Source organism: Pleurodeles waltl, chromosome 8 (genome assembly GCF_031143425.1).
Source record: "Pleurodeles waltl isolate 20211129_DDA chromosome 8, aPleWal1.hap1.20221129, whole genome shotgun sequence".
NCBI lineage: Eukaryota > Metazoa > Chordata > Amphibia > Caudata > Salamandridae > Pleurodeles > Pleurodeles waltl.
The window spans coordinates 1,272,100,246-1,272,116,681 of NC_090447.1; the positions used below are offsets into that span (position 1 = coordinate 1,272,100,246).

The following is a 16,436-nucleotide window of genomic DNA, read 5'->3' on the forward strand; positions in this document are numbered from 1 at the left end:
CCTCCCTACTTACAAGATGTAAATATTTGTTGTTTCATGTTTCCCCCTTCCCTTTGATGCCATTGTCTTCCCCGCCCTTCCTTTCTCTCCTTGATGAGCCTGCGGGTGTGCTGTGGGCGTCTTTGCACCGCAGTCTCCAGGGAGATGGGCTAAGCAGTCAGGAACTTTGTTGAATTTCATGTTGTTTCTCATGCTTCCTTTTCTTGGTTGGCTGCTGTTTCTGCTGTTGCTGACTTTGATTCTGTATCATCTGTGCCTTCACATTCGGTCTGTGTCCTCTATATCATCGGATGCAAACAGGCCGTAAGTATACACTAACTTTTAAAGAAACAGACAACCACTGCCCAAAAATATATTAATACACATTTTACCCACCATTAAACAAATGATACAACATTTTGCATGTAGTCTGCTGCACTGCATTGCATAGAGCGCTTCCTGTTCCTCTGTGGGGCACAGAAGCGCTTACCTACGTTGGAAGGATGTTCTCTTTATTTTTTGGTCCTATGTGGGAAGTGTATCCAAATCGTGCATGATGACCACGTAGGCAAGACTATTGTGTTATGAGACGCAGCGCATAGCATGTGTGGTGGATGATGAGGTATGAAAGAAGTGCACAGTTTATGGTTTTTAGTAAGCTGGCAGCTTTGCACAGTTCGGCAGGCCCCTTTACGGTATTTTTTTCTGAGCATAGTTTACTTACCTTATTACTACAATGAGCTTACCAACCTGATATTTTAAAGTGTTTTTTGGTCCTGAGTAGGCTTAGTTGGAGAGAGAAGTTGTGGGGAGACCTGCTCAGATGAGCATTGTTACTATCATCCATACCTGAAAGTCACTGTGAGATGTAAAGAAGTGGTCCTAGTGTGTAGCTACTTGCGACCTGAAGTGGTGGACTAGATTAGAGTCCTCTGATTGGTCAGCAGTGTGCAACAGTCCTCTTCAGCTATTCCATGCATGCTCAGTTGGTGATGGCTGTTTTTTCTGGCTGGTACAGTACTGGGTGATGGACAAGAAATGTAGCATAAATGTCTTATGTGGGTGTGAAGGATTAAGCTGCAATTGCTGCCGCCTGCTGAGTATTACAGTATAAGTGTGCACTAGAGAGGTTACATATGAATTACTATATATTTCTCTGGGTAACCGTTGGTCAGTCCATCTTATCTTACCTGGATATATACTGTAGGGTTGTGCCATATCTCTTTTATATCTTTGCATTCAGCAAAGATTTGACCACACCCACAACTGTCCCCAGAAACATAAACCCATCATAAGATAATAACCTCTCAAACTTCTTTTGCATCAAAATTGCAAACATATGCAGCAACTTCCCCCCACAACCGAAACCCCTGGCCCTCTCCAGAAGTTTTGAAGTGATGAAGGAAGTCAACAAAATCACCACAATGAACACTGTTAGCACAGAGGAAACTATAACAACCATGAAATCCATTCACTCTGGGACCCCTGCGGATCCCTGTGCCAACTACAACTTCGACAAAGTAGCAATCCCTATCAGCCAGGCCCGTGCTGCTATCCTCAACACCTACACCAGCACAACCACCTTCATGGAACCATGGAAATATACATTAGTCAACACACTCCTAAAGAAACCCTTGGCTAACCAGACCAACATTGCGATTAAAAATCAATATCCCTCCTTCCGTATCCAGCCAAAGTCTTGGGAAAAGCCCTTAACAAGCACGTCTCAGAACATCTCGGAAAACTTCAGCTCTCATCCATCTACACCTATCAGCAGCCTTCAACACCTTCCTACCCTCTCCTAATCCATGAAGCAGGCATCAAGAAACTCACCCTTGAATGGATCTGTCTCTTCCTCACAGGAAGAACCTAAACCGTGAACATGCTCCCTTGCACCTGAAAAGCACAAGATCTTATTTGCAGAGTCTCGCAGGGCCCCATTGCTCAACCCAAAGCTCTTCAACATATACATGACCCCGCTGGCAGATGTCATATGAACTCACAACATAAACATCCTCACTTACACCGATGACACATAATTGATATTGTCTCTCTCAGACAAAACACCCAACACCAGGAACAAGTTCACCACATTCATGAAAGGAGTGGCCACTTGGATGAAAACCAATTGCCTCAAATTGAACTTGGCAAGACCAAGGTGGCAGTCTTTGGACATGGGACTCCACCTGGTGGCGCACATACATTGGACCTACCCCAAGCAAGCAAGAGACCCTGGAATCATCGTAGCCACAAACTATACATGACTGGACATGACTGCTGAAGTCAACGGAGTGGTCTCACCCAGCCTCAGAAGACTAATGATGGTAGAAAAAATCTTTAAGTGGCAACCAGACAGCACAGGAAAATGATCACTAAGCCCTCATCACTGGCAGACCAGACTATGGAAACACCCTGCATGCAGAGATTACCAACCAGCGCATTAGAAGACTGCATCAGCCAGATGAGTCTTCAACCTCCCAAGCCGAGCCCACATCATACCACACCATAAGGAACACCACTGGCTTATGACACACAATCCTGCATACTTAAAATCCTCTCACACACCTACAAACCTCTCTATAGCATCCACCCTCCCTCACTGAACACCTGCATTTACTTCCACCAACATTCAGACACCTCTGCTCTGCTGGTCACACATACACAAAAGCAGAGCAGGGCACCACGCCTTCTTGTACCTGACTCCTAAAGCCTAGAACAAGCTCCCACACATGGGAGCCTCCTCCTCCCTTTTTGACTTTCACAAGAAGCTGAAGACCTATCTTTTTGGGTAAACGCCAAGGGCTGGTCTCACACACCTGCTAAACAGAGCCTGGATACCCTCATATTTCATTAGCCCACCATAAAACACCGATATCATAACATAACATAACATAACATAACATAACATAACATAACATACAATACCTGTGTACTGTAAACTGTAGATTGCATTTATCTTTCTGGGTTCTATCCCAGGTTTGTGGTATGATCTTGGAAATAGCAATTTTAACTGTCTTCTGAATTGTATGCGCTCCTGAATGCTTCAAAGCTTTTCTGGTAGTGATTGCAGAGCTTTGTGGCTTCTACCAAGAATGCGGTGCCTTCAACAGATTTCTTCTGATATGGTGGAATCATGATTTGTGGTGCAAGCCTGGATTGTACTGTTCTGTTGTGTTTGAATCACTTGCATTTAACTTGTAGTTGTAGTGCCCTTTTCCTTGGGAGGCTCTGTGGGAAATATAGAATGCCTTGGGCATTGCCCTTCTAGCTATACAATACAAATAAAGTGATTGTAGTACTGGAGTCATGCGTTCTCTTGAGTGAAGTTGGAGAAGGAGTCTTGTGGCAGAATTTTGGGTTACTTGAATTTTGCCCTTGATGAATCAGTACCAAGTAAAGATGTCAGAAATTACATTACAATCTCAAACTAGCATAAAACGAGGAATTAAGAAAGTGCTGTAATTTAGCTTTGTCCTCTCACCCCATCAAAACCAATGCATTGAATCAAGAAAATGTGTGCTCCTTATTATCTTTTATTTATCTTTTATTTTATTCATATAGCCTTAGAACCCGCCGTAGCGGGCTCTACCGGCTATTAAAGGCCCGCTCCCCGCATTAAATGCCCGAGCTGAATGCGAGGGCATTTAACAAGGGAGAGGGACTTTAATAGCCGGTAGAGCCCGCTACAGCGGGTTCTAAGGCTATTAGAACATTCTGCCACACAGGGCAGAATGTTCTATTAAAAAAAAAAAAATTCACGGAGCCCGAGGGGATTTAAATCCCCTCGGGCTCCGTGAGGCTTTGTTCACAGCTGTTGCTGTGAACAAAGCGAACATTGGAATGTTGGCGCTGCGGGCTTTTACCGGCAAGTAAAAGCCCGCAGCACTCCATTGTTTTCAATGGAGCCCCCAGCATTCCAATGTTCTAATATACTTTAGATGGTGTCAAATGTGGTTAGAAGATGTTGTTAGAGTATTCATGAACTGGAAAGTTGCAACCATAAAACACTGATTACAACATGTAATTTCATTAGCTGCAAATCTTCCAGGTTGTTTTTTACTTGCAGTTATGTAGCACTTTATAAGCTAGCGAGGCACTGAGGTACATTAACAAACAAGTAACATGCTTTAATTTGGGGGATTTCTTGGTTGGAAGAGTGTTGACTTACAGTGTGGCCGATGTGAGAATTCTTTTTAGTGCTGTGAATGCCTAGCCAGAACGTGACTCTCATCCTCAAATAGTTAGCGGTGTCTAATCTTGCCATATTCACAAATATTTATTTTTAACCAGCAATACTCACTGTATCAACATTGATGGAAGAAAAACTGAGTGACACCCTGGGATTTGAAACTTTTGACATTAGGCCTAATACAGATTACATTCTCCCACAACTCACTGTTGATTTGAGGCAGGGCGGGCAGTGGGGTTAGGCATCCCCTATGATTATGCTTCTGTATGGGCAGAATCATCCACCCCTCAGTTGTACAGGTCAGACTCTGCAAGCTTCAAATTCTGTGTGATTGCTTGGCAGGGCATGAAGCAAAATGCAAAGGAGGCACTGGGGGAATCCAGACCTCCTATGCATTCGAGGTGTCGCATTGGGTGGGCCCCAGTGCCACACTTTACATTCTATTCCACCCATGATGATGGCTGTGTGCTTCTGATTCTCTCATTTGTGAGGCATGCTGTGTCTTGTGCACTTGCCGAATGAGTGATTCTCTCATTTATGAGGCATGCTGTGTCTTGTGCACATGCCGAATGAGTGATTCACTCATTTATGAGGCATGCTGTGTCTTGTGCACTTGCCGAATGAGTGTGCTGCTGCTTCCTACCCCACTGCGCATCTGGCCCACCATTCAGTCCTGAGGCTCACTGCTTTTACTCTGGATGTGGAGTTAATTTGTGACCAACCAAAACCTCCCATATGGGCACCTCTCTGGGCAGGCAGATATGACTGGCCACAGGATCTGTCACAAAATCATGTCGCTTCTCACCCAACCCTCCACAGAATGTGAAGAGTCATCTGACCCATATCACTCGAGCCCTTGGGCTGCAACATCCAAGTCTGGGCCACAGAACCAGCTTTAGGTTTCAGATGATGCTTTGCAGCCCATCCTATAGTGCCCTGAACTGCACTCTATCTCAGGTCATCAATTCCATAGCCCACTGGTAGTATTCACTCTTCTGCTCATCTTTGCGACTGCTGTCTGCTTTTCAGGCGAGGAGTTGTGCCTGTGCTCACAAACAATGCTGGTTGATCCACTGGCTTCCTTTAAGCTGGCACACCATTTCATCCCCAGCTCCGTGCAAAAGAGTGATGTCCTGCTTGTGTCAGAAATCAGATTAGATGTCAGGCATGCAGGGCCTAGAAGTGCTGCTGAACAGGAACGTGGAAGCTTATATGGACAGGAACACTAGACCACTAAGGGCCTGATTCTAACTTTGGAGGACGGTGTTAAACCGTCCCAAAAGTGGCGGATATACCACCTACCGTATTACGAGTCCATTATATCCTATGGAACTCGTAATACGGTAGGTGGTATATCCGCCACTTTTGGGACGGTTTAACACCGTCCTCCAAAGTTAGAATCAGGCCCTAAGTTCCTGGGAATGCACGCATGTGTGCTTCTTGCTAGTGGTGGGTGTGTCACTGAAAGCTCGAGCCAGGCTCCAGCCAGATGCTTGGCTCTGGCTCAGCTCGAGGTATTCTTGGGATATGAAGCCTAACATGAGCCGAGCTTTCATGTGGTTTCTGCCGGCCACCATACTGTAACCTCATGACCCGGGAAATTAAGTCAAAGCATTTACTGTTGATGTAAAACAGGAAACAAAAAACTATACCCATCTAGAGGCTGAACTCCACAATGTGCAACAAGAAAACACTTATTAATCTTCCATGCCACGCAGCCCCATAGGTATGTGAGTTTAGGATGTGTTTGATTTAATACACTACAACGTTGCTACATTTATAGTAAACATTTGGGCCAATTTTAGGGTGTACGTGAGAAATGACTTCATTCTTAGGGGCATATTCACAAGAAAGTGGTGCAGCGTTACGATGCACCACTTTTCTTGGTTCGCCCCTGTCTCACCTAACAACACCATGGTTGTGCCGTATTTACAATACGGCGCACCATGGCGGTCGTTAGGACACTAGGACACTAGTGCAGCAAAGCACAGGGTGGACCATTGATTAAAATGGGTGCATCATTTTAACGCCTGCTCTGAGCAAATGTTAAAAATTACAGAAAAAATGGAGCAGTGAAATCTAAATTTCACTGCGCCATTTTTTCAGGCCTCCCCTTTGCATACATTATGCCTGGCTGGCATAATGTGGCGTGAGGGTTTACAAAGTGGTGCAATTCAAGCATTATGCCACTTTGTAAATTCGGCCTCCTTAACGCTGCCTTAGAGTAAAAGAAAATTATGCTAGGGCGGCAAAAGGTGGCACTAGGCACTTGTAAATATGCCCCTTAGTTTACTAATCGTATTGTAGCCAGGACGGGGGAGGGGTCGGAAGGAATGTTTCCAAGTTCCTGTTTAAAAACAATCACCATTAATAAATCCTTCCCAATGCAGGTGAAATAATCACTTTTAATGAATCTTTCTGAATGCGGGTGAAACGATTTTGCATGCTAAATAAATACACTTGTTTGAGTTTTGAAGAGACTTAGGGGGTGATTCTGACTGTGGCGGGCGGCCTCGGCCGCCCGCCACAGTCCCGCCGACAAATGACCGCACCGCGGTCAAAAGACCGCGGCGGCCATTCTTACATTTCCGCTGGGCCGGCGGGCGCTCTCCAAAAGAGCGCCCGCCGGCCCAGCGGAAATGCCCCTGCAACGAGGATGCCGGCTCCGAATGGAGCTGGCGGAGTTGCAGGGGTGCGACGGGTGCAGTGGCACCCGTCGCGTATTTCAGTGTCTGCTTTGCAGACACTGAAATACTTTGCGGGGCCCTCTTACGGGGGCCCCTGCAGTGCCCATGCCATTGGCATTGGCATGGGCACTGCAGGGGCCCCCAGGGGCCCCGCGGCACCCCCTACCGCCATCCTGTTCCTGGCGGGAGACCCGCCAGGAACAGGATGGCGGTAGGGGGTGTCAGAATCCCCATGGCAGCGGAGCGCGCTCCGCCGCCATGGAGGATTCTCCCGAGCAGCGGAAAGTCGGCGGGAGACCGCCGACTTTCCGTTTCTGACCGCGGCTGAACCGCCGTGGTCAGAATGCTCGAGGGAGCACCGCCAGCCTGTTGGCGGTGCTCCCGTGGTCGGTGACCCTGGCGGTCACCGGTCGCCAGGGTCAGAATGACCCCCTTAATCATATTTTTATATGATGTTTCTTGCATGATTATTTGCCAAACATTTCCAGGGCCTACTCGTGCCCAGGCTCTTAGAGCTAAGCCTGACCATTGGCTCCACTCTGGCTGGACTCTCCCTGTTAAATTGTTGACTCGCCCATCTGTACATCCTGCATTGGGGTCAATTCCAAGTGAAGAGTGGTTGAGCCCTATTAAAACTTCCTGGGACCTTAGCTCTGTGCCTGGAAACCAGTTGCATGGTTGAACCGGCTTTTTCAATCCTCACTATAGTTTGCATTTGTTTTGAATGCTTCACTGTTTGTGGTTTCTTTCCCTTTCGGTTCTTGTAAACTTCATACTTGTATAGCGCACTACTCACCCGTTAGGGTCTCAAGGCGCTGTACGCATACCACTGTGGAACCCCTCCTGGCTTTTCCCTGTGAGGTGCCCACTCCTGGGCAACCTCCAAGGTGAAGCCAGGCATCCCAGCACTGTTGGGGCCGTTGTGGAGATTAAGCAAGCTATTGCCCAGAGTTACAGAGTGGGACCCATGAATTAGATTAGGCACCAATGCCAGAATTATCAGGTCTGAGGAAATTGAGCCCAAGACCCACTGAGGCAGGAATTGAACCCTGGTCCCAGGCCAGATTTCTGCATCAGGGTCTGCTGCTCTAACCATTGAGCCACACTTCTCGATCCCTTTGTTAGTCCTCTTCTTATCATTGTACTCTTAGTTTGTCACTCGTGCCCCTTTTTTTGAAGAGTTTTACCTGTGCATGTCCCGCAGCATGCTGGACCTTTATCAGTTTCCTAGTTGGCGCCAGTCTTGTCACTACATCATATGCTGCTGATACAAGGTAGCCTGTTTCAGCTGTTACCTGTATTCTACATTCAGGTGGAATCCATACTGACCTTCTGCTCTATGTTTTACAACTGGCCACATCTACCCAAGATCCATACCATCAAGGCAGAGTGGTGCTATTCCTAGAAACAGACCAAGGACCTTATTACAAGTGGGTCAGATATGCATGGATTGGAATTAAGAGTTTGGCTGTACTTAACGCATTAAGTAAATATTGGATGCGTTAAGTAACTCAACTGTTTTTACATTTCGGAAGGTCAACCCTCCCAGAATTTAAGATGTGAAAATCACGCAGTATTTACTGTACCATGCATTAAACATTAAAATCTGCATGAAATTCCCCCATAAGCTTGTAATAGGTGTTATTCATCAAACGTGATAAATAGCATACCCCAACGTATCATTATTTATCAGGTGCAATAAATACCATCTAATCTCATAATCAGGCCCAAAGTGTCTGAGAGAGTGAACTTCAGTCATAGATTTTTTTCTTAGCTCCTTTCATTGTTTCTCCTCCAGTCCACTGTTTGTATGTCCGATAATATATATCATTTTCTTTAAAAGCACAGAAACTCAGGCTAGGCAGGGGCTTCCAGTGGGTTGACGGCATCGAACCCTGACACCCAGTCATCGACTGACAGCTATATCTAACCAGCCAGATTCTCCAAACCTCTTCTCGTTCACAGTGATTGGTCTGCCACTACCCCTCAATTTCACATATTCTTCAGCTAGTACATGGGCAAAGCTCCAGCTAGGGATACTTTCCTTGGCTTTGAAATGATGGGCTGTGAACGGTGGTCAACAATAGCTCCTTCTCCATCCTGTGCCTAGCCGTGGCCCCCACAAATACGTTTTTAAATACAAGGAGTCCAATGTGCCAAACGTTAGGGCTGAGCTTCAAGAGAAAATGTATCTGATTCTTTTTTAACCTATATAATAATTTGTAGGTGGAATGCAGCACTAAACCAATTTGTTGTGAATTTCGAGACCCTAGCAGTATGAAAAAAAGTACATTTGTTGATAACAGGAGGGACTAATTTGAACACGAATTTAGGTGGATACTAGAGAATGGGGGGATAACAAGAAGGAAGTTAATATGGGGGATACACATTTTACCAAGTTGCAGCATTAAACAACTGATTAAGCAGGAGGCTACTTTGGTATCTTACATTACCTTCTAGTCTGTCTTCCTTTCAGAGTTTTTGTGATGCACATTTACTTCCATTCTCACAGATGTTGTTTGCCACAGCTAGCCAAAATGATATGCCTAAAATCGTGTCCACAATCCCACTCCCTCCACACCCAGGCCCCTCTTGTCCCATATGTGGGAGGAATACACATCACACCACAGGAGAGCCACTCACAGTCATGTGAATTTGGACACTGGCAGAAAGGCGTATTTGGTCTAGGCAGAAAAATACCAACGTTCTGAAAGTAGATGTTTTAGAACAGTAACTTAAACTCTGATTTTACCTTTAAAGAGGATTTCAAATTACAATGCAAATACGTGAATGAAGTATTTCTCTATCTTCTCCAAACTGATGGTATCACTTATTAAGTATAATAATAAAGGTAACTCAGTGTTTGTCGATGGGAGAGATAGCATTGCTACAGTGAAAAACTACTTTAGGAGTGTTTCACTGTCAGGGCATGTAAAACCTAAGTACATATGTCCTATGTTTTCAATACTATGCACCCTGCCCTATGAGCCTTTTGGGCCTACCTTAGGAGTGACCTCTAAATATTAAAAAAGAAGGTTTAGGCCTGGCAAAGTGTTTATCTTGCCACTTCTATATGGTAGTTTATATCTGCACTGCAGGCTGCAGTGGCAGGCCTGAGGCTTGTCTTACAGTGCTACTTCAGTGGGTGGAACAATGTGTGCTGGTAGCTTTTAATTTACTGGCCCTGGGCACATATAGTACAATTTACTAGAGACTTATTGGTAAATCAAGTGTGGCAATTAGGGGTATACCAATTTTACCGTGCTTCAGGGAGAGTGTATAGGCACTTTGCCACTGGTTAGCAGGGTAAGGTGCGCAGAGTCCTAATGCTAACAAACGTAGGTTTAGCAAAAACAGGGTAGTGAAGGCAAGTAGTCTGGAGAAAAAACACACCAATAATGTCACGTCTAACATGGTTTATGGCTTTTATGTTCTGGAATTTTTGATGTTTGAATGCTTTAGCTAGTCATAAAGACACAGTTCTAATCACCAATGTTTGGGTATAGCGTATTGTCAGGGTTGTTCGCTAGGGTTTTGGACTGGCACTCTCTTTACATGAAGCCATGCAAAGCATTGTGATGAACTACTTCATTTACTTACCATTTAAAAAGCTTGGATTTAGCAAAATTGTACAGCACCACAACAGCAAGTGTGTAACCCTTTGTGAATCTAGGTCTGTATCCTTAACTTCTTCATGTAAAAACTACAAGATGTCTTAAACAGTTTGTGCAGTATACCACAGGCAACTGGGACAGAATGAGCATGACCTGTTGCTATTAATGGAGCATCCGTTTGCTTTAATTCAAGGTTGATGAACCTTGGGATCTGTGCATAGGGCACACCTAGGAAGTTAGGCAACAATCTATCAACATTAATTGAACAGTGCAACCAATGTGGCTTTACAATAGAAACCCAAATCAAAAATAAAATTAAAGGGTTTTATAACAAGTTAACACTCAGGTTAAGGAAAACAATCTCAAAAACATGCTACAAAGATACAAGATAGCAATTGGATATCCAAAGTGCTGAAAATAATTCCTATAGATTAGCATAAGGCAAACAAGAAACTGCGTTACCATGATACAAAACATTAAGAAAATGATCTGATGCTCAGAAAACAAACACTGGTCAAATCTTTTACACATTAGTACAAGTCAAATATATCTAACTAAATTAATTATGGACAAAGAGGAGTTCTCCTAAAGTACTTAAATAATGAATATGTTCTAACTAAATAACATGAGGGCAAAGGGTAAATAGTAAAAACAGGACAAACATAATTTGAAAATATGTTATCTAGGGCGAAGAGAAGTTAACCAATGAGGGTAAAAAGTAGGTAAAAAGGGAAAGTGTCAGCATTTCAGAAGCTCAGTCAAGAGTCTTTTTAGAAAATAACTGTAGGCCAAAGCAAGCATGGGGAATCAGAGGAAAAGTCAGAGGTCTGTCCCTCTCAAAGTCCAAGGGAATCTGCACTACAATCAATAAGGGAATGTCTAGGTTAGTCACAAATCAGTCTTGAAATGTCTCCTTCAATCACACCACTTCAGGCTCCATCTTCTCCTATCACACGGTGAAACTTTGCAACAATCCTGTGCATTCCCAAGACAGTCCAGGGAAGGTTGCTGTTCTTGCTCTCCTGTACAATGATTGCAATATGTATAAATAGAGGCAGTCACTTCTCCTCTCGATCTCTCCATGTACCTTTCCAAGGTTGCTTTCTCAGACTCTAGATGGATAAAACAACAGCATATCTATTTCCAAACTAACAATTTCTCTGTAAGGACACCTGCAATGAAATGACACGTTAGCAGAAAATGGAAATCAGTTTCTCATGATAACGAAATTCAGGCCTAGTTACGAAAAGCTAAAATAATACTTCAATGCCACATCTGATTCACGTTATACTGTGCTATCTCCACGTTAACTTTTTCATTATAAAATGGCAATTATAATAAAAGATCACATTTTAAATTAATAAGGTTATACCACACAGTATATTTTCTTTTATCACTATAGTGAATGCACGTCATTATATGATTTAAATGCACCGATTTACCTTAAGTACACTATTAGTTCACACATTTTGATTATGATATGGTCACGTAAGGATCAATATTGTGACATCAGGGGTGATAGCAGTCTATGCTATTACACTGTCCATAAGTTCCATTATTCTAAGTAGGCTGTACTTCATGTGTTCACATCAGAATAATGCTCTGGTCCCTGTCACTACAGTAGGACTGTGAGGCAGATTCTCTTGTTCACTTCAAGCTACCTTCCTCATGAGCTTTGAGAACTTGTCAGAAAGGTTAATTACTGTTACTGCATGCCCTGAGCAGAAGTTAGCAAGATAGCCCTGCCCCATCAATGAAAATGTTGGATGTGCTTTAAGCAGCCTATGTGTCTCCTGTTCTGAACAAATAATTGTTTCATGCCAATGGGATGAGAGAAATTTCAGACTCGAAATCTGTGAAGATAGTATCAAGGACACCATGGACACCCTGAGCTTACCATTGTGAGACCAAAGTCTAAACTCAGAGATCGTCTATGGTAGGAACATGTGTTCATCCAGAGACTGAGGGTGATTCGTATGGGGTCATTCGGCCTTGCAGGGCAATGCTGGTCATTTGGTAATGGTGCTTGGCAAAATATAGATATCACTGTGTGCATTTTTTCCTCCACTCTATTACCTTCCCGTTATGCAGGTGGTAATGGCGAGAACATGATTATGAGACATGGTTCCTGTTGTTCTAAGCTGCAAAACTTGAAATTGTACACTTTTCACCACACCAAATCTCCAGATATTACCTGGCGCAATTTCTGAGGTGGTAAAAGTTTGCGCACTACTTGTATCCTGTTTCAAGTGGCAACACTTATTTGTGCCCAATAAGTATTTCTTCAGTGTCACAGCTCAACTATAGTCAGATTGGGACATAGGCACTGGAAGTACCTGTGAGGGGTGTGCTGCAGTAGCCCCAGAACAATCATGCTGGAGTTCAGAAGATGAATGAGCAATAAAGATACTTTCACATTTTGTTTTTATCTTATCATTCAAAGTCAGAGGTCAAATGTCAGGGTATGTCTTCTGACAAATTGCTGCTTATTCTTTTAACATGGATATTGGTGTTTACTTTTCTTTCTCTGACTGCCAAGTTAGAAGATTTTGCAAAGGTAACTAAGGGACAACCTTGCTGACATACACGGAGTCTGAAAGGAAAGGCAGTAGAATGTCAGCTTTTTCTAACACATTTAAATACCTATAAAATACCCGTACAAATATTTCATATTATATCAGCAGTTAGAAAAGCATAAAAGAAGCACATTTTTTGTGCAATTCTGTGAAGAAACAAAGATTTTATTAGGGTCAAAACAAATCAAGACACTTTACTGGGTGATATGCAAATGGTAAATATTTGCGGAACCCGGTTTCCACACATTATTGTTTATGCCCTGTATAATTTTGTTAGAAAACTCTGTCAGTGTGAATTTTGAGGCCATTTTAATGGAAAATGTGCTGTCTGTAAATGACGGTGCAATACCATGCCATGCTTTAAGTAATATATTTGCGAAAGTGTGATACAAAATGCACAACTGGCTACTTACAACTCTCTTACCACTCTCCTGTGGAATGAGCATGGCTCATTTGCTATACTTGTTCTTTATGTGATGCTTGGACGTTTCACAATTCCTGTGACTTCAGTGATGATAGCGCTACCCACTGACACTTGTTCGTGCACCACTGGACTGAGATCCCCCATCCTTTTCTCAACACTGTGCTATTCTGGCAGAGTGTGAAGCAAGCTGTAGGGTTCATGGTAAAAAGGTGCATGGACATTTGTGTCCCCATGCAGAAAGAGACCCAAGGGAAAAGGAAAGATACACAAACAAATGGAAGGTTGGAGGTTTCGAACAGTTTTATGGATCCTACATTCTTACTCTTGAGTAAAATGGCTTCTACTTTAGAACAGCTCTTCAATAGCGTCATGTTACCTCCTGAAATCATTTATGTTGACCGTTGAGATGCTCAGATAGGGATACAATGAATGTTTTAGGATGCATTAGAAGAACCAGAGCTCAGTAATTCAGTTTAAACAGGCTAGACAACTTACACATGTGTACAAATCATGTTAACCTGCGTTTGGAGGCCACGGTAACCATTTTGAAAAAAACTGCCAACCCTTCCGTTTTGTCCAACATAATTGCATGCAATGTGTGGAAGTGTCCAGTTGACCTTTTACCAGCAATTAACAAGCATTCTGTTGAGAAAGGTCTGCAATGCAGATTCTAATCTCAAGAGGTATGCACAGGCTATTAATTAGCTACCAGGAGATACGCACAAGCTGTTTAACAACCATGTAGCCTTTAATAACACTTTGTCTCTTTTTCATTCCAGGAAAGCAAGGAGTTTTGAGATGCCACCCTGACCTTGCAGGGAGAGAGCTCATGAGTGGGACACTGACTACAGAGTCAAAGAGAGAGCAGCACCAGTCCGGTTTGACTTCCCTTCGTCCGGAAGAGAGACAAAAACTGAACCAGCTCAACGCATGCTACAAGGAGAAGTTCGGCTTCCCTTTTGTTATCTGTGCCAAACTGAACGACAAGGCCAGAATCCTCCAGGAGCTTAGTGAACGGTTTGAGAACTCACCCCAGGAGGAACTACAAAATGGCATTGAAGAAGTGAAGAAGATCTGTCATCTCAGATTACAGGATTTATGTTCCCCAGGCATGCCAACAAAATTGTAAACACCCGAAACCACAATAATGACAATATATTGGAAAAACAAATCTGATTATTAGAAAATAGTAATAAAAGTAATGTAATGTTTAATTTCTTTGTTAATGGTGAATTACATTGTGACATGAATGAATTGACCAAAAGGGGTGCTTAGTTTACCAAAATAGTAAAAGCTCAGGCATATGTGTGACAATAATGAATCCATTACACAAGTCACAATTTTACGCAAACACACCATAACCCTTATATACAATAATCACATGGCAAAGAGTCAAGGTGTCATAGTCGCCGATGTTTCGATCCTCCGAGCAATATCGGGATCTTCGTCAGGACAATTTAAATAAGGCTGGGTCAAAAAATAGGGAACCCAGCTAACCAATCTAAACGCATGGCTGGCTACCTTCCAGCATCGTCCGCTTACTTTGTATAAATCCACTGGTTCATTTACTCTGCAGGTCTGTCTCCCGTATCACATGTCTTGTCACTACTGCATTGATGTTTGGGTTGCTGACATCCTTGAGGCCATTATTATTCTCTTGATTAGCTTTGCCATTTGATTATTGCATATAAGGGCTATGGTGTGTTTACGTAAAATTGTGACTTATGTCATGGATTAATTATTGTCACACACATGGGTTTCCAAAGCAGCCCCAGGAAGGCTGAATACATGATATATTTTCGGGATACTCGAAAAAAATAAAATTGCATACAGTGATTCGAAATATAACTAATTTACACTGGTGAATCTGAAAATTAAAGGCCACTGTGCTACAAAAAGATATGTAGGAATGAATGCCATGATTGGAGTGCTATGTCCATTCCGTGCTCCACTAAATCTCCAGGTTTACCTTTATTTTCACAGAATTCCATTCCTTTCATCTGACACCAGACTTTTATAATCTATTTTTGTTATTTCTCTATCACACACATTGATAGATAGATCAATGAATGTACTTCGTGGTCCAATCTACTTTAAAACCACCTTGTTATCATTACACCCTTCTTCCGGAGCAACACCCATACTGAAAAATGCATATGTTAGCCAATAAACAAGGGTGGAGCAGTGGAGGTCTGTTTGGGCTGGATCACTGTCTGATTTTGAGGATAGGCAAACAGGAAATTTACATATAAACAATCTGAACAAAACTTGCTTATATGCTTGTTAGCCTAAACATCCGGCATAGATTCAGCCATCCTGGAATCACGACATGCCTGCAATAGCCATATATACATATTTCCCTCCGAGTATATGTACAAACCTTACATATGGTAATGTCTATATCATAACCCTCCTCAAAATTATTGAGTATAAATCGTCTGAATGTTTCTCATTAAACAGCAATCACAGTACATGAACTATTTTGTATGGCCCTTTAGGGTCATGTCTCATCTAAGATTTCCTTCTAGGTCTTACCTACAGAATGATCCCTTGTGGACCACACCAAAAACTTAATGTGGGCTTTGGGCCAGTCTGTTGCTTACCACTGGTTGTTTTTCTTTTCTCTCTCACTTGATTCTTATTTGATGGCTTTCTATACTCCTTTTCTGTTTGTCCCTCCTCTGGAACATTTCTTCTTTACTATTCTTTTGATTGGATGACATGTATCCTTCCACTGCTTACATCCAGGGAACTACTTTTTTTCTTCTCATTTCAGCACTCAATGGAAGTACTTATTTGTTTAGCTCTCTGCCTCTTTTGCTGCTCCCCGCTGCAAATTTCTGTCCTCTGCACTTTTGATACTACTGATAACGCGTCCAGCCCTTATAAATTACCTGTACCTGGACACGTTGGAGGTCGGTGAATCTTTGAAACCGAGTCGGGCTCTCCTCATCCTAAAATAGTCGA

The 16,436-nt window shown here is 43.0% G+C and overlaps 1 protein-coding gene across 1 annotated transcript in view; it reads left to right on the forward strand.

Annotated features, from left to right (window-relative positions):
- URAD (ureidoimidazoline (2-oxo-4-hydroxy-4-carboxy-5-) decarboxylase) overlaps positions 1-14,683 on the forward strand; it is a 168,885-nt gene extending 154,202 nt beyond the window's left edge. The window contains exon 2 of the mRNA XM_069203192.1: positions 14,249-14,683. Within this exon, the coding sequence (XP_069059293.1) occupies positions 14,249-14,598 (350 nt within the window). The 3' untranslated portion in view covers positions 14,599-14,683. The remainder of the gene's footprint in view (positions 1-14,248) is intronic.
- The last annotated feature ends 1,753 nt before the right edge of the window (positions 14,684-16,436 follow it).